This window comes from Haliotis rufescens, unplaced genomic scaffold, assembly GCF_023055435.1.
Source record: "Haliotis rufescens isolate VD_foot unplaced genomic scaffold, xgHalRufe1.0.p SCAF_15, whole genome shotgun sequence".
In the NCBI taxonomy this organism is placed as follows: domain Eukaryota; kingdom Metazoa; phylum Mollusca; class Gastropoda; order Lepetellida; family Haliotidae; genus Haliotis; species Haliotis rufescens.
Window position 1 is genome coordinate 28686012 of NW_025963835.1, and position 18467 is coordinate 28704478.

Here is an 18467-nt window from a genome sequence, read left to right on the forward strand (position 1 = left end):
GATCGTGAAGCGTTCCCATCCCCTGAGCCCCAAATTAAAAAAGTGTTTCGTGTATCGTTTGTCCCTGTAGTTTGAAGTTAGTCGTGGGTTCGAATCCCAAATAAAGTCTGGCTTATCAGTACTATAACTATGCTCGCGGGTTTCACCAAAGTGGTAAATGTCTACGACCTGCGTCACTTCGGGCTTTCCTCCCACATGAAGCAGACACACCGGGATGTAATTGAAATACTGTAAAAAGTGGCGTTAAACCCCACTCACACTCACCCACTTCCTCTTTCGAGCGCGGGGGTAGCCTAGTGGTTGAAGCGTTCGCTCGTCACGCCATAGGATCGGTTTCGATTCCACACATGTGCACAATATCTGATTCTCCTTGATTAACACGTTGTGATATTGTCGTGATGGTGCTGGAGCGGCGTAAAACCATACTCATTTCATCACTTCCTCACCCTCTCTTCAAGTTTATGGAAAACAATACGAGACAAGATCACATCGGGGTAAAGGTCCAGATTCAGATTTTAAATTATACAAGATCGACCTGACATTTAACGCTATGTCATTATAGTATTCAAACCAGAAACAAACGGTCGTGAAGACACGCGTCGCCATTCTTTGGTTGGTTTGGTTTGTTGTTTAACGCCGCACTCAGCAATATTCCAGCTAATAATCGAGTCTGGACCAGACAATCCAGCGATTGATATCATGAGCATCGATCCACGCAATTGAGATCGATGACATGCACCTCCTACCCCCTCTACCAATCACCTCTTACCGCCCTCTACCAATCACCTTCTACCCCCTCTACCAATCACCTCTTACCGCCCTCTACCAATCACCCTTTACTCTCCTACCGCCCTCTACCAACCACCTCCTACCCCCTCTACCAATCACCTCCTACCCCCTCTACCAATCACCTCTTACCGCCCCCTACCAATCACCTCCTACCTACCCTACCAATCACCTCTTACCGCCCCCTACCAATCACCTCCAACCCCCTCTACCAATCACCTCTTACCCCCTCTACCAATCACCTCTTACCCCCTCTACCAATCACCTCTTACCCCCTCTACCAATCACCTCCTACCACCTCTACCAATCACCTCTTACCCCCTCTACCAATCACCTCCTACCACCTCTACCAATCACCTCTTACCCCCTCTACCAATCACCTCCTACCCCCTCTACCAATCACCTCTTACCGCCCCCTACCAATCACCTCCTACCTACCCTACCAATCACCTCTTACCGCCCCCTACCAATCACCTCCAACCCCCTCTACCAATCACCTCTTACCCCCTCTACCAATCACCTCTTACCCCCTCTACCAATCACCTCTTACCCCCTCTAACAATCACCTCCTACCGCCCTCTAACAATCATCTCTTACCCCCTTCTAACAATCACCTCTTACCCCCTCTACCAATCACCTCTTACCCCCTCTAACAATCACCTCCTACCGCCCTCTAACAATCACCTTTTACCGCCCTCTAACAATCACCTCCTACCCCCTCTAACAATCACCTCCTACCGCCCTCTAACAATCACCTCTTACCGCCCTCTAACAATCACCTCCTACCCCCTCTAACAATCACCTCCTACCGCCCTCTAACAATCACCTCCTACCGCCCTCTAACAATCACCTCCTACCCCCTCTACCAATCACCTCTTACCCCCTCTACCAATCACCTCTTACCGCCCTCTACCAATCATCTCTTACCGCCCTCTACAATCACCTCCTACCTACCCTACCAATCACCTCCTACCGCCCTCTAACAATCACCTCTTACCGCCCTCTAACAATCACCTCCTACCCCCTCTAACAATCACCTCCTACCGTCCTCTAACAATCACCTCCTACCGCCCTCTAACAATCACCTCCTACCCCCTCTACCAATCACCTCTTACCCCCTCTACCAATCACCTCTTACCGCCCTCTACCAATCATCTCTTACCGCCCTCTACAAACACCTCCTACCTACCCTACCAATCACCTCCAACCCCCTCTACCAATCACCTCTTACCCCCTCTACCAATCACCTCTTACCCCCTCTACCAATCACCTCTTACCCCCTCTACCAATCACCTCCTACCCCCTCTACCAATCACCTCCTACCCCCTCTACCAATCACCTCCTACCCCCTCTACCAATCACCTCTTACCCCCTCTAACAATCACCTCCTACCCCCTCTACCAATCACCTCCAACCCCCTCTACCAATCACCTCCTACCCCCTCTAACAATCACCTCCTACCGCCCTCTAACAATCACCTCTTACCCCCTCTAACAATCATCTCTTACCGCCCTCTAACAATCACCTCCTACCGCCCTCTAACAATCACCTCCTACCCCCTCTACCAATCACCTCTTACCCCCTCTACCAATCACCTCTTACCCCCTCTAACAATCACCTCCTACCGCCCTCTAACAATCACCTCCTACCGCCCTCTAACAATCACCTCTTACCCCCTCTACTAATCACCTCTTACCCCCTCTACCAATCACCTCTTACCCCCTCTACCAATCACCTCTTACCCCCTCTAACAATCACCTCCTACCGCCCTCTAACAATCACCTCCTACCGCCCTCTAACAATCACCTCTTACCCCCTCTACCAATCACCTCTTACCCCCTCTAACAATCACCTCCTACCGCCCTCTAACAATCACCTCCTACCCCCTCTACCAATCACCTCTTACCCCCTCTACCAATCACCTCTTACCGCCCTCTACCAATCATCTCTTACCGCCCTCTACAATCACCTCCTACCTACCCTACCAATCACCTCTTACCGCCCTCTACCAATCATCTCTTATCGTCCTCTACCAATCACCTCTAACCGCCCTCTACCAATCACCTCCTACCTCCTCTACCAATCACCTCCTACCTCCTCTACCAATCATCTCCTACCGCCCTCTACCAATCATCTCTTACCCCCTCTACCAATCACCTCTTACCCCCTCTACCAATCACCTCTTACCCCCTCTACCAATCACCTCTTACCCCCTCTACCAATCATCTCTTATCGTCCACTACCAATCACCTCTTACCGCACTCTACCAATCACCTTCTACCGCCCTCTACCAATCACCTCTTACCGTCCTCTACCAATCACCTCTTACCGCCCTCTACCAATCACCTCCTACCGCCCTCTACCAATCACCTCTTACCACCCTCTACCAATCATCTCTTACCGCCCTCTACCAATCATCTCTTACCGCCCTCTACCAATCACCTCCTACCGCCCTCTACCAATCACCTCCTACCGCCCTCTTCCAATCACCTCCTACCCAAACTACCAATCACCTCCTACCCAAACTACCAATCACCTCCTACCTCCTCTACCAATCACCTTCTACCGCTCTCTACCAATCACCTCTTACTGCCCTCTACCAATCATCTCTTATCGTCCTCTACCAATCACCTCCTACCGACCTCCACTAATCACCTCCTACCCCCTCTACCAATCATCTCTTATCGTCCTCTACCGATCACCGCCTACCGACGTCCACTTATCATCTCCTACCCCCTCTAATAATCATCTCCTACCCTCTCTACCAATCATCTCCTACCCCCTCTACTAATCATCTCCTACCCCCTCTACCAATTATCTCCTACCCCCTCTACCAATCATCTCTTATCGCCCTCTACCAATCACCTCCTACCGATCTCCACTAATCATCTCCTACCCCCTCTAATAATCATCTCCTACCCTCTCTACCAATCATCTCCTACCCCCTCTCCCAATTATCTCCTACCCCCTCTACCAATCATCTCTTATCGTCCTCTACCAATCACCGCCTACCGACCTCCACTAAACATCTCCTACCCCCTCTACCAATCATCTCCTACCCCTCTACCAATCACCGCCTACCGACCTCCACTAACCATCTCCTACCCTCTCTACTAATAATCTCCTACCCCCTCTACCAATCATCTCCTACCCCCTCTACCAATCACCTCCTACCGCCCTCTACCAATCACCTCCTACCCCCTCTACTAATCATCTGCTTACGCCCTCTACCAATCATCTCTTATCGTCCTCTACACACAGCCAGAGTGAGGCATCTAATCGCAACCGGGGCTTCCACAAAAATGAGAGACGACAACTGGTAGTCTGTACTTTACTAAGAAAGTTATCCCAAATAGAACATTTGTTACATATGACCCCTTTCCACATGGCAGTGTGTGCTCATATCCATCAGTACTTAAGGATGCCTGGCAGTATGGCATTGGAGCACTTCAAGTGAACTAGAAGACATCTAGTGCGAACCTTCATGAAGTCACGCACATTCAACTTTAAACGCCGACAGCATACAATTTTAAAGGAGTCTTCGTCCAGATATAGCCTCCCTGCGTCGTAGATTACATAAGCCTGCAAACAATGTCACGATGCACTGGTATGGAGCTGTGGCATTTAAATGCACAGTCAATGAATCCTTGAGGTGAGTGGATGAGTATGGTTTTACGCCGCTTTTAGCAATATTCCAGCAATGTCACGGCGGGGGACACCGGAAAATAGGTTTTACACTTTGTACCCATGTGGGGAATCAAACCTGGTTTTTAGGCGTGACGTGCCAACGCGTTAAGACCCGTGAAGATCTGGGGTAGAATAGATCTTCAGCAACCCATGCTTGCCGTAAAAGGCGACTATGCTTGTCGTAAGAGGCGACTAACGGGATCGGGTGGTCAGGCTCGCTGACATGGTTGATGCATGTCATCGATCCTAATTGCGTAGATCAATGCTCATGATATTAATCACGGTTCTCGGACGGTCTGCAGTGGAATTGAACAGTGTGTATCGGGCCCAAAGGCGGCAAATGGTGCTGTGGTGGACAAGACTGCGATTCCCCTCTTTGGATACGTCCTATGGCGATGTTCCGATCATCTTCACGAGGCAAGAGAGTTAACTGACTATAAAAGTCCAGTTTCCACCCTTGCCGAACTAGGCTGGTACTATGGAGTTACAGTTTGCCTGGACTAACGAGTCTATGCATAGTCCAATCAATATCGCGCAACGAAATCGAAATCCGGTTCGTAAACTGTCATGCAGATTTCGGTCGATTGCAGGATTTGCACCGCCAACTCGTTGTCAACAGTTATTTTCCAAATATTTTCATGTTTTTAATCAAGGTGCTCACGTGATTTGATGCACTTCGCGATGTAAGACCCGTTTTATCACAATATAGATCGCCATTTTGTTTGAAGCAAATGCAAGCGATACAATAAGAGGAATCTGATTGGTCAATAGAAGAGTGAGTGAGTGAGTTCGGTTTAACGCCGCTTTTAACAGTATTCCAGTTATATCGCGGCGTGTCAGCTTCGTGTGGGAGGAAAGCCCGAAGTTATGCAGGTCTCAGACGTTTACCACTTCGGTGAAACCCACGAGCACGGGTATGGTGCTGACAAACCTAGAAACATAATCAGGGCGAACCGGGATTAGAACCCACAATCATAGATTTCTGGCGTGCCCAAGGGACGCAACTCTGCACAGCGAATCGCGGCCCCTTAGACGACTGGGCCACCCGTGCCCCCCGGTCCATAGGAGAGGCTTAGAAGGGACATAACTCGTAATAACCGCTGGTGGCGCTACGGTTGAACCCAGGATATCCAGCCTAGTTCGGCAAGGGTGAAAACTGGAAGATGTGTTCCGATCGGCAGCGCTGAGTCTTGGAATTTTCGAACTTGAAAAATATTGATAATTGAATGACAAACTGCAGTTTCAGTGTCTATACTAGACCGTCATACAGAACCTAAAACAAACATATCCAATACAACCTATGCAAGTCTAGATTACTGGAGTTGCAGGCCCTGTATTAGTCTGTCACATAAATTGAAACAAACATATCCAATACAGCCCACGCAAGTCTATAATAGTTGGCAAGTCTAGATTACTGCAGTTTCTGAAAATGAACAGCGTCTCTGGGATTCATTCAAATCTCAAGGAAAACAAGGAACAGAGTACATGTCAAGTTTGATGAAAGCTAATGTTATTCCCAGAGTAGACATGTGTGAAACAAGCTGTTAATCCGCTAGCCACCAGTGATAAACTTTACAGTCGGGATACACGTTCTTACACTCGAACTTTGTTTTCTGTGGCTGCCATTTATTGTTGTATTTTAAGAAGGGCGAGATAACCTCCACCGATGGGAACTTCCAAGTGCGACCACAAACGATGTGGGGGCTGATCGTTACTCCCTTACTTTAACATAGGCTTACGATAGTCTTAGAGCTAAGACAGCTTTGTGCAGGGGGGCCCTGGTTGCACCCGTGAACAGATAGTACAACTGTTCCTGTTAAGATATTCTATTCCATTGTGACGTCATCTATAAGCACTATTATAAAAGTCGTATTTTCATGAGGCAGTAAAATAATAATAATGATAATAAAAATAATAGTGCAAAATTGATGATATTGGTGGTATTAGCATTGGCAAGTTAGCACTCACATGAAGACTTTCTTGTATGAACAGTCTGCACAGTGTGTTTTGAAATAAAATTTAAAAACACGAGTAAACTTGCAATAATCCCAGGCTTCGCCGGTGTTACTAATTACTGTTTTCGAGGAGTAATGGTATGTTGTCACACAAAGGCACAATGCAAATATAATGTTTTAATTTGACGATGAAGTCTTAGAATTGAAAAGATGCACGAGAGCGTACGAAATATCACCCATCACATGCAAAACCCAGCCATTTATGTGCAAAACCCAGCCATTTATGTGCAAAACCCAGCCATTTATGCTACGTTGCATTTGAAGTGGCTATACATTAAAATACAAAATTTAATGATGTGTTTTTTCTTGCACAATATATATGCAAGCCAACAAATAAGACGACCTTTATCTTAATAGAAAATTGTGCGCTCAGGTGCGTCAACGTGGATAAAAGATCTCTATCTTAATAGAAAAAACGTGCATACAGTTGACGCTTGAGTGGAATAAAATAATAACTACTGAATTGCCACTGTGAGCGGGTTTGGGTGAAATAAAGAAATGAACTGTAAAGAAAACCATCACATTCCAAATGTAGACCCAAGCTTTTCAATCCAATATCGTAGTGGTAAATGGATCGGTTCGATATGCGAGCGAAAATATGTGCAATCATCTGCACCCGTATCGATCCACACGTCTGTTGATATCTCCCAGTTCGGTTGCGTCCCCCCATACTAGAGCCGGTCTACGAATCAAGTTCACCCGTATCGATCCACACGTCTGTTGATATCTCCCAGTTCGGTTGCGTCCCCCCATACTAGAGCCGGTCTACGAATCAAGTTCACCCGTATCGATCCACACGTCTGTTGATATCTCCCAGTTCGGTTGCGTCCCCCCATACTAGAGCCGATCTACGAATCAAGTGCACCCGTATCGATCCACACGTCTGTTGATATCTCCCAGTTCGGTCGCGTCCCCCCATACTAGAGCCGGTCTACGAATCAAGTTCACCCGTATCGATCCACACGTCTGTTGATATCTCCCAGTTCGGTTGCGTCCCCCCATACTAGAGCCGATCTACGAATCAAGTTCACCCGTATCGATCCACACGTCTGTTGATATCTCCCAGTTCGGTTGCGTCCCCCCATACTAGAGCCGGTCTACGAATCAAGTTCACCCGTATCGATCCACACGTCTGTTGATATCTCCCAGTTCGGTTGCGTCCCCCCATACTAGAGCCGATCTACGAATCAAGGGCACCCGTATCGATCCACACGTCTGGTGATATCTCCCGGTTCGGTCGCGTCCCCAAATACTAGATTCGATTTACGAATCAAGTGCACCCGTATCGATCCACACGTCTGTTGATATCTCCCAGGACGGTCGCGTCCCCCCATACTAGAGCCGGTCTACGAATCAAGTTCACCCGTATCGATCCACACGTCTGTTGATATCACCCAAGACGGTCCCGTCCCCCCATACTAGAGCCGGTCTACGAATCAAGTGCACCCGTATCGATCCACACGTCTGTTGATATCTCCCAGGACAGTCGCGTCCCCCCATACTAGAGCCGATCTACGAATCAAGCGCACCCGTATCGACCCACACGTCTGTTGATATCTCCCGGAACGGTCGCGTCCCCTCCTACTAGAGTCGATCTACGAATCAAGTGCACCCGTATCGATCCACACGTCTGTTGATATCTCCCGGAACGGTCGCGTCCCCTCCTACTAGAGTCGATCTACGAATCAAGTGCACCCGTATCGATCCACACGTCTGTTGATATCTCCCAGGACGGTCGCGTCCCCCCATACTAGAGCCGGTCTACGAATCAAGTTCACCCGTATCGATCCACACGTCTGTTGATATCTCCCAGTTCGGTCGCGTCCCCCCATACTAGAGCCGATCTACGAATCAAGTGCAGACAGACAGGATATTTTATTTTCGTCTCTCCTCAGGTACAGATAAAAACAACATATACAACCATGTATAACTGAGCCATCCCCTACGTGATTATGAGAGACGTAATTATATAATATTTAGTATAAAATATAATACACACTGTAAAAATCCATACTATCTATACACACACGTACTTCTTAAATCTAAAACATACTTGCAGGTCTTGGCACAAACTTTCATAATATTTTGGCAAGACATGAATACTAGTATTTAAAATCTTCGTCAGGGGCTGTCATAAAATCAGGATTAAACTGACAACACAGTGCAAACATATCTATTGTTAAATGCTTGACACTGGAGAATCCACGTCTGGGGATATCGCCCGGTACGGTCGCGTCCCCCGATCCTAGAGCCAGTCTTCGAATCAAGTGCACCCGTATCGATCCACACGTCTGGTGATATCGACCGGTTCGGTCGCGTCCCCTGATCCTAGAGCCGGTCTCCGAATCAAGCGCTGCCGTATATCCCGCTCATTATGGCGTCTTACAAATACATTTCATATACCTGGAACACATATCACGTAAACGAACAGATAATAACGCACTTTGAATACCTTGACAATGCATGTATTTCCAGAATAGATCAGATCAGCTTTTTATTTACTCGGCCTGAGTCGGGAAATAAATAATTTACAGTCCCGTGAAGATCCGGGGTAGAATAGGTCTAGATCTTCAACAACCCATGCTTGTCGTAAGAGGCAACTAACGGGATCGGGTGGTCAGGCTCGCTGACATGGTTGATGCATGGCATTGTACCGCCATCATATAGCTGGAATTTTGCTGAGTGCCGCGTTAAACAACAAACAAACAGATCCAGTGTCATAACCATCACACAATTTACATAAACGTTCATTCAACGGGGTTTTAGTCCTTCTCCCGGTTTCTGCTGGCAAGCGGCGACCAGATGTCCTAAAGTATAGGGACCAGGGTTTAGGATGTCGAATAGATATGTTTCCAGCTCATTGTTTATTTTATAAACATATGTCAGAGACCATATTTATGGTCTCTGCATATGTGGAGTATTTACTAGAATTTGAAATATCCGCATTCCAAGTTTGCCAATTTGTATCAGAGAACACTTAGAATAAAATTCTCAAAGAGAGCCGTGCAACATCGACATGTTCAATGGACACTAGGTAAAGGTTACTCGCTCGCTGGCAGCCATGTGCACTGTGGCCTCGACCCTGCGAGGAAAAAACCGATGCAGTGAAGGAAATTCACCGCGCCGGCCTAGTCCACCAGCATCACTTTGCAAACAGCAAACAGGGAGGATGCCAGGGTTCCGCGTGTACTCTGAGGTCATATGATGTCCAATACAAGCATTCGTTATATATTTAAACATACTTTGCAGGCTCTATGGTTCATATGTCGGAAAATATATAATGATAGTCAGAAATGAAAAGAAAACCAGGCACAGTCACAGGATACACACTCCACCCGAGACAATACTAAACTTGCCTCACCCATAGGAATGTGTCACAGTGTATATTTGTGCATAGCTACGAATTATTGCGTACTGCCTGGCCACTGATAACAAGGTCAAGCTGCCACGAAGATCGATGTGACCTTAAAATGTCAGACTGACCTATGGTTTTTGTAAAAACATTGACTCTTAATACAAGTGCCGTAGCTAGCTGGCAAAGGGGGGGGGGGGGGGATACAAGTTGGGGGCGATATTTAGAGTTCATGGTAAAATGTTTCATGTAGTTATGTTAGATCCTGATAATAAAAAGGAGATACGTATAATTTCCGCATGTTTTAGATTTTTTAAAACCCAACATTTTGCAAGTGTGATGAATTTGGACAGAAGTAAAAAATCAGTTGAATGTCGATGTATATGCGATATGCTGTACGTGTTTTTGGTGGCCCTGCGGAGTGATATATCTGTTATACTAATATTTCTGGCTATATACGTCATGACATATCTTTGTTACTGCTGACTATATACGTTGTGATATATATTTTATGGCTGGCTGTGCCTTGTGATATGAGTGTTATTATGGAGTGATATAGCTCTTATTACTGTACACGGTGTTATGCCGCTCTTATATTACTAAACACGGCGCCATACAGGTGTTATATTACTGACCAATGTCGAATGTCGATTATATATCGATCCCGGTGTGACAGGACGAACCATGGCGTTATACGCTTTTATCTACCAGTCTGTGTCACTGGAAAATAATGACGAAGTGATGTCAGGTCAAGAAATGTTTGTATGCTTATTTGGACATATATTTCGTGATAACAACACTATATCCGCCTCAGTATGTGATTATCAAACCACGCGTTTGGGCGATTATGAAAGCGAGCCGGTATCCACTTTCAGTTGGAAACAGGGTAACATAGTTACGTGTTGTCCAGTTTTTGCTGCGAGATCGGTTGAACTTGTAGAACCCACATTATGTACAAGCTACCGCTGATATGATAACCATGATCTTGAACATTGCATCAAGGAAACGACCCCAGCGTTCACTATTATTTCGTTTATGTTTATGGCTGCATTTGATGAAGCAGCCATTGTTCGACTACCCAGGTCTTACCGAGGGACGGAATGAAAATGGCCCTGAAACTGCAGCCGCAAGGTGCGGGAATGAGTGACGTCACTGCATGCAGGCGCGTTGATCAATAGGCATTCGAATGATCGTGAATGGGGGAAATCCCTGTGACCTTCACCCATATTTTTCCACGGGCACGGATTGCCTCAAAACTGAGTAGTTTTCCTATGTGGAAAAATATCTAATTAACATTTTCCCGTTGGTATAAAAGCCGCGCAGTCCCCAAAGATCATCACATCTTTTCTTCATGGGAAGAAAGAATATCAGAAAGCATTTCTCCAATCTTCACATTTTAGTTGTGCGCGAATATCAAGAATGGAAACAGAATCTTTCACCTCAAGTCAGACCAGACATGGTAAGATTTATTTTTAATTTATTACCCTAGTATTTTTTATTCAATTGAATTAATATCTTTTTTCGTTGATAGAAATGTACAACTGGCATATGTGAGACAAATATTTCATCAAGTGAGTTTGAATATGTACATTCAGTGACAAGCACATTCCTGTTACTGTTGATGTAAAACATAGGGCCATTTAGGTACGTGCGGCGTAAACAAGACTATCAAGATTTTAATTATATAATTACCATTTTAGTTGTAATTTTCAATTTTAAAATGTTGATACTTCAATGGGGGACATACCCTAATCGAGACATTGAATGGATATGTGAATATCACTTAAAGCCGCATCGGAAGTGCACGTGTTTATGTGCATACCACAGGGCCACGGATAGCCATACTATACTGACTGTACTGATTACATTAAAAAATTAATTAATAGATTAATGTAATCAGTACAGTCAGTATAGTATGGCTATCCGTGGCCCTGTGGTGCATACAGTGCAAGATTGAGACTCGACTGACTCTGGTCTTGTTGTTCAAATATTTAACAATTAAACGTGATGTTATCTCACAGTCAAGATATGTTTTGTAAGGGTTGACCCTGTATCTGAACATTAAGGTATAAAAAACCACGCTGAGTTATCATTGCAGTAGATTTAAATAAGATATTCTGTGGTGAAGTATAACTATCCATAGCGAGTAATAACACCGCGTGTTGCAATATTGAAGTAATATAACGGTTGAAAACACCAGATGTGTATTTCTCTCATATGGGATGAAAACCGAGGTCCCTCGGTGTGACGAGCGATCGCTTTAGCCATTTGACTAAACCACCGCCCACTACCGTTACCATCAACACATGGTAAATGAGTGAATGAGTATGGTTTTACGCCGCTTTTAGCAATATTCCAGCAATATCACGGCGGGGGACACCAGAGATGGGCTTCACACATTGTATCCATTTGGGGAATCTTTAACCACTAGGCTTCCCAATGTCTGGTGAAATAAATATATGACAGTGGAGCTCTTCACACATGTGTGTTCGTCTCATCCAGCCAGAGGTTCGGGTTTAAATCCCACATTTGTATGGAAGACCATTCTTGGTGAATATTGCTCAATGTAGTTCAGAACTTACTCAGTTCACACGATTGTCACCGCACACGTTAAACGGAAGCGTGCAGGAAGCCTTGAGTGAGTGAGTGAGTGAGTGAGTAGGGTTTACGCCGCTTTTGGCAATAATATTCCAACCTGAGATTTATACCTTAACTGTGCTTTATATATATATATATATATATATATATATATATATATATATATATATATACAAAATGAGGTAAATGTTCACTCGGTGTACATGTAATATATAATAAAATAATAAAGTCCACGTTAGTCCATCATCTTCTTTATATCAGTTTCATAAATAGTACTTTCGCTGTCTCATGACAGCTCTTCAGTGTAACTGACAATGACATATAATGACGTCATACTTATGATACGTCATAAATTACAACTGTGACGTCATAATGTATTTACACACTCCAGCGACGACACCATGTAATTTAACAATTGTAGGGAGACATTTGAATTAAATATACAGTATTTGTAAAGTAACAGTGCAACATTTACGATTGAAATGACAAATCTATTAATACATTCTAGAGTTCAATTTTGGTTTCATCAATTGGATAAACATTTGTTCTTTTTCCAGTCTCAGCTGCTTGTTACTTGTATACAATTTATAAAACGGAAAAATAGTAAATTTCCCGTTTCCGCAATCATCAATGTGTTTGCTGACACCTAAGCATCGAACATTAGGGTCTCTAATCTGCTGTTTGTGTACAGTGACTCTATCTTTTAATTCCATGCCTGTTTCACCGATGTAGTTTTCGCCGCATCCCGAACATCTCATAACATACAGCACATCTTTGCTGCGGCAGTTCATGTCGGCTTTCACATTGAAACCCTTGCCATTTGTAAAAATGAAAGTAGTACCTTCACTTATGATGTTACACGTGCCGCATCTTGGTGTGTTACATCTACTTACACATGGTACACTCTCTGTACAAGAATATTTGGTCGGACAAAGAATTTGCTTGAGATTTTTTGGTTGCCTGGTACTTTTTATAATTTTAAATTTATTCAGTCCTTGTTTCATTTTATCGCTTTGCTGTAAAGTTGGGAGGTTGTCCCTTATGACTGGCATGATATCACAATTATTAGGATTGAAGGTGGACACAAACGGTATGATTTGATCGCCCACAGATTTTTCATTAGGTTTCAGGAGAGTATGTCTTGGAATTTTTAAAGACTTTTCTATTGCGTCATTTATGACGCGAAGCGGATATCCTAGCTTCCTGAGATACCCCATCAATTCTTTCAATCTTAAATCTCTTTTATCCGTTTCCGACACGATGGTACATACTCTCCGCGCAAGTGAATAAGGAATGTTAGTTCGTGTATGCCTGGGGTGACATGAACCGAATTGTAGGTATTGATGGGTGTCCGTTGGTTTGTAGTAGATATCAGTTTTCAATTAAGTATCTTCCTTAACTACAAGGACGTCCAGAAATGGAATTTCGCTCTCGCTAGACTCCATAGTAAAACTGATGGAAGGATGGAGCTTATTAATAATATCCAGAAAAATGTCTAAATTTTCACGGGTTGAGAGCCAAACTAAAAAGCAGTCGTCCAAGAATCGCTTCCAAGTTTCGCGCACATGTTTGGCAATGGATTCTGACATGGAATCGTGTACCTTCCTGTAAAGAATATCCTCTATGTAACCCATCACAAGTGTAGCGTATGTTGGGGCGACTTTCGTTCCCACGGCCGTTCCCTTTCTTTGATGATAGAATTTTCCGTTGAAACAGAAGGTATTATTTTCTAAGACTAATCTTAAAGATTCCACGATGAAACTTTCCGAAAATTCAGTGTCGATAGCCTCAGGATGTTTTCTCAGCCAAAACTGAACTGCTTCCAATCCCAGATCATGGGGTATGTTGGTAAATAAACTCTTCACATCAAAGGTGGCTAGAGTCGCATCAATAGGAACATTTTAAAGCTTGTTCGATGAGGTCATATCCGTCACCGGCTCGTTTTGAGGGAGGGAGTTATTGGTGACGGCATGCTGTATAGTTCTATAGTTTTGGACCCGGCAAACAAGTGGTCGATAGTATGAGGCAGTGTGTGAAATAGTCTCCAACTAGTGTTCGATCTCCGTCACCGCCCCGTTTTGAGGCAGTGAGTTGTTGGTGACGTCATGCTATATAGTTCTATAGTTCTGGACCCGGCAAACAAGTGGTCGATAGTTTGAGGCAGCGTGTGAAATAGTCTCCCATAATTGTTGGCCAGGTGGGCTAGCTAGCTTTTAAAAGTTACGAATTTCACACACTTATGTGAGCGTATATACGCTAAATTCGATTGTTAGCAGTTGCGATTAACAGGTGCATTTTGTGTCGCTTCGAAAACCTTTTCTGAATATTTCTAATTTTTTTCATTAAGGTTTGGACCGACATAACTTCTTGGCTCCACCCGCGAAGCTCATGAAATTTGGGAAACCAGAAGACACAACCATGTTGTCTATTGACGACAACAGTAGTTGTGGCGACGTGAGCGAGTTTTCGGACGACAGCGCTGTCTGGGGTCTGAGAGATATGGACTCTGCCGAGGAAGAAAGCTGCGACTCCGTAATTACCGGTAACAATACGGCGTTCCGAACCCAGCCTGCCGGACACGAGGACTTCCTGCACGACATCTTCAAGGTCATCATGAAAGACATTGTCCAGAAGGCCGGAGATCGCGAGGGCAAGGTCAATGAATGGATGGCTCCTGAAGAGTTGTCTGCCAAGATGGATCTGGAGCCTCAGCCAACGAGCGAGAGCCATGACCAGCTGTTGGACAGGGTCAAGGACGTCATCAAATACAGCGTCCGAACTGGCCATCCTCACTTCGTCAACCAACTGTTCTCCAGCCTTGACCCCTACGGTCTTGCAGGTCAGCTCGTGACTGACGCTCTCAACTGCAGTCTCTACACCTACGAAGTCGCTCCCGTCTTTACCGTCATGGAACTGGCAGTGTTGGCGAAGATGCGACAACTGATTGGCTACGAGGGCGGGGACGGCATCTTCGCTCCTGGTGGATCCATTGCCAACATCATGGCGGTGAGCTGCGCCCGACAGATGGCGTTCCCGGAGACAAAGAAGCGGGGTCTTTTCGGGTTGCCGCAGTTGGTATTGTACACGTCGGAGCTCGCCCATTACTCCATCAGGAAAGCGGGATGTCTTCTTGGATTCGGGGATGATAACGTCAGACTAGTCAAGACTGACTCTCAAGGTCGGATGATTCCCGAGGACCTCGAGGCCCAGATTGAGGACACGAAAGAGCAGGTATGGCATGTTCTACTGTTGGACAATGATAGAGACTCATCTGATGATGAAATTGAAATAAAGTTTTTCATTTTAAATGTTCAGATATTGTATCGTTATTGTTTGCAGCTGTTAACTGACGTAGCTCGTGTACAAGGTTTCAAGGTTAATGCTCCGTTTACGGTCGTTCATGAATGTTGTTTTTATTCCAGGGTGCACGTCCCTTCTTGGTTGTGGCCACAGCAGGAACAACAGTGTTTGGCGCCTTCGACCCCATCAACGACATCGCCGACGTGTGCGTGGCTAATGGTTTATGGCTTCACGTTGACGGTGCGTGGGGAGCCGGCGTCCTCATGTCCCGACGTCACCGTGGGCTGATGGAAGGAGTGGATCGGGCGGACTCGGTTACGTGGAACCCCCATAAACTTCTAGGCGCACCACAACAGTGTTCAACCTTCCTCACGAAACACGAAGGCGTGCTGCAGGCGGCTCACAGCGCCAATGCGTCCTACCTCTTCCAACCAGACAAGTTCTACGACGTCAGTTACGACACCGGCGACAAGACGTTTCAGTGTGGCCGCAAGGTAGACGTCTTCAAGTTCTGGCTCATGTGGAAAGCCAAGGTATGAATTAATTCATGTTATGATCAGGAAGGAAAATGTTCGTGACAACAGAATTATGAATGTTTCATTAAGTTAACAGCACCTGGAAAAGGTCATGGTTCGAACTATATATACTACTCAAAAGAAGTTAAGGACCACCAGATCCTCTCATATTTCTATAGTTGTAATTTGTTTTGTTTTTGTAACTGATATTTATTTCTGAATTAATCTGGCGTGGCATAGTAATACTTTACTTTTTTTTGTAGTTTATATGCATAGGAAATTTAATCGAATAAATTAAAAAAAAAAGGGATATAAACATTTAGTAAGAAATATTAAATCATGCTGTTTAATGCTTTGTTTCCATTGCCAGGGTACACGGGGTTTGGAACAACACGTCAACACACTGTTCGACAACACCAAGTATTTTGTAGAAAGACTAAAAGTGCGTGAAGGCTTCCAATTGGTTGTCTCAGAACCACAACTGACCAATGTCTGCTTCTGGTACATCCCACCATCACTGAGGAAAGTCCCCGATGGCCCAGAATTCCGTGCTCGACTCCACAAGGTGGCGCCACAAATCAAGGAGCGTATGATCCGTGCAGGGTCCATGATGATCACCTACCAACCACAGAAGGACCATGTCAACTTCTTCCGTTTGGTGCTGCAGAGTTCGGGGACAACGTTTGAAGACATGGACTTCTTTTTGGATGAGATTGAAAAACTTGGTCAGGATATAATTGTGTGAGCTGTGAAACATGTGATATGACGTTTTAGAGACACGCTTTTCTGGTGCTCTGTGATGATTTGTGCCCTGACACGTGACTTGATATGATCACGTGAGGGCGACTTGACACGTGACTTGAACTGACGTGAAGGCGACTGTGACTAGAAACGAACAAGTATTATTTTGCAGGCTAAATATTTTGCAGGTAACTTAATGACAAGGCCTGAAAAACGGTTTATTGAAGAGAAGAATATTTTGCTATTAATTTATATCGGTCTTAATTTTCATGCCTGTGGGAGGATAACGTGCTTAAACAATATAATAAATTAGAAATATTGAATTTTGCCATGCATGACAATCAAATATACCAAATAGGTGACAGTAGCGTTTGTTTTGTAACAAATTACGAAATCATGTCACTCGATTTTCTGATCAATCGGTCAATTGATTGTCTGGTTTGTTTACAGGCCGTCGTCGTATGGCAGGGGTACTGCTGTACGCCGTCAGGCAATAAATAACTACTTACTTTTTTATGCAAATTGTGTGAATGGCAGGTGCTCCCGGTAGGGCAGGACCCTATTCCCGAACACTGATTATATTTTTTGTAGCAAATTTTTAAGTGACACACTTACCTCTCACTTAATGCGTGAATTCGTCTGCGATACGTCCATGACAACAAAGTAAAATGGCATTCAGTCCTTCTCCTACTGTATCAGAATCTGAGAGGTTTCAAATGGAGTCTCACCGGTTGGATGTGCAATGAATTGTATGCTGGTTTGTCTAGCCTTGTTATATCAAACTGTACATACTGTTATTGTTTATACATTTTCATTCCAAATAAATTATTTTACAATGGATCCTTGTACTCTTTGTCATTCATGGATTGGGATTGGAGCTGAAATTCTTTGAACGCAGCAGTCAGCAATATTCCAGCTATCACACGGCTGGCTTAGTACTGGGATTAGTATTTGAGTGAGTGAGTATTGTTTTACGCCGCGTTTTGCAATATTCCAGCAATATCACGGCGGGAGACACCAGAAATAGGCTTCACACATTGTACCCATGTGAGGAATCGAACCCGGTCCTTCGGCGTGACGAGCGAGTGCTTTAACCACTAGGCGTTCGCTCGTCACAATAAAGACCCGGGTTCGATTTCCCACATGGGTACAATAATATTGGAAGCCTATTTCGGGTGTTCCCCTCCGTGATATTGCTGGAATAATGCTAAAAGCGGCGTAAAACCATACCCACTCACTTGTGTAGAACGACCATTGGGTTGGTACTCCTTGAAGGTGACTGACGTCAGAGGCAAGTTGCTTTACTTATCGTCAGGGCGGTCGGGTAGCCTAGTAGTTAAAGCGTTCGCTCGTCACGCCGAAGACCCGGGTTCGATTCCCGACATGTGAAGCCCATTTCTGGTGTCCCCCGCCGTGATATGGCTGGAATATTGCTAAAAGCGGCGTAAAACTATATTCACTCACTCACTCACT

At 44.9% G+C, this 18467-nt stretch overlaps 1 protein-coding gene across 1 annotated transcript; it reads left to right on the forward strand.

Moving 5' to 3' along the window:
* Window positions 1–11089: 11089 nt before the first annotated feature.
* Window positions 11090–17834, forward strand: LOC124140237 (cysteine sulfinic acid decarboxylase-like). Its single transcript, XM_046507689.2, has 4 exons — window positions 11090–11299; window positions 14786–15669; window positions 15861–16271; window positions 16624–17834. Exons 1-4 carry the CDS (start codon window positions 11260–11262, stop codon window positions 16996–16998), a joined length of 1710 nt encoding a protein of 569 aa, XP_046363645.2. The 5' UTR covers window positions 11090–11259; the 3' UTR covers window positions 16999–17834.
* The last annotated feature ends 633 nt before the right edge of the window (window positions 17835–18467 follow it).

What these genes read in the sequence shown, in the direction of transcription:
- LOC124140237 (XM_046507689.2), top strand. Translation starts at nt 11,260, where the DNA reads ATGGAAACAGAATCTTTCACCTCAAGTCAGACCAGACATG. An exon ending in TTGAGGACACGAAAGAGCAG is followed by an intron (nt 15,670 to 15,860) that starts GTATGGCATGTT and finishes TTTTTATTCCAG; the next exon opens with GGTGCACGTCCCTTCTTGGT. An exon ending in GGCTCATGTGGAAAGCCAAG is followed by an intron (nt 16,272 to 16,623) that starts GTATGAATTAAT and finishes TTCCATTGCCAG; the next exon opens with GGTACACGGGGTTTGGAACA.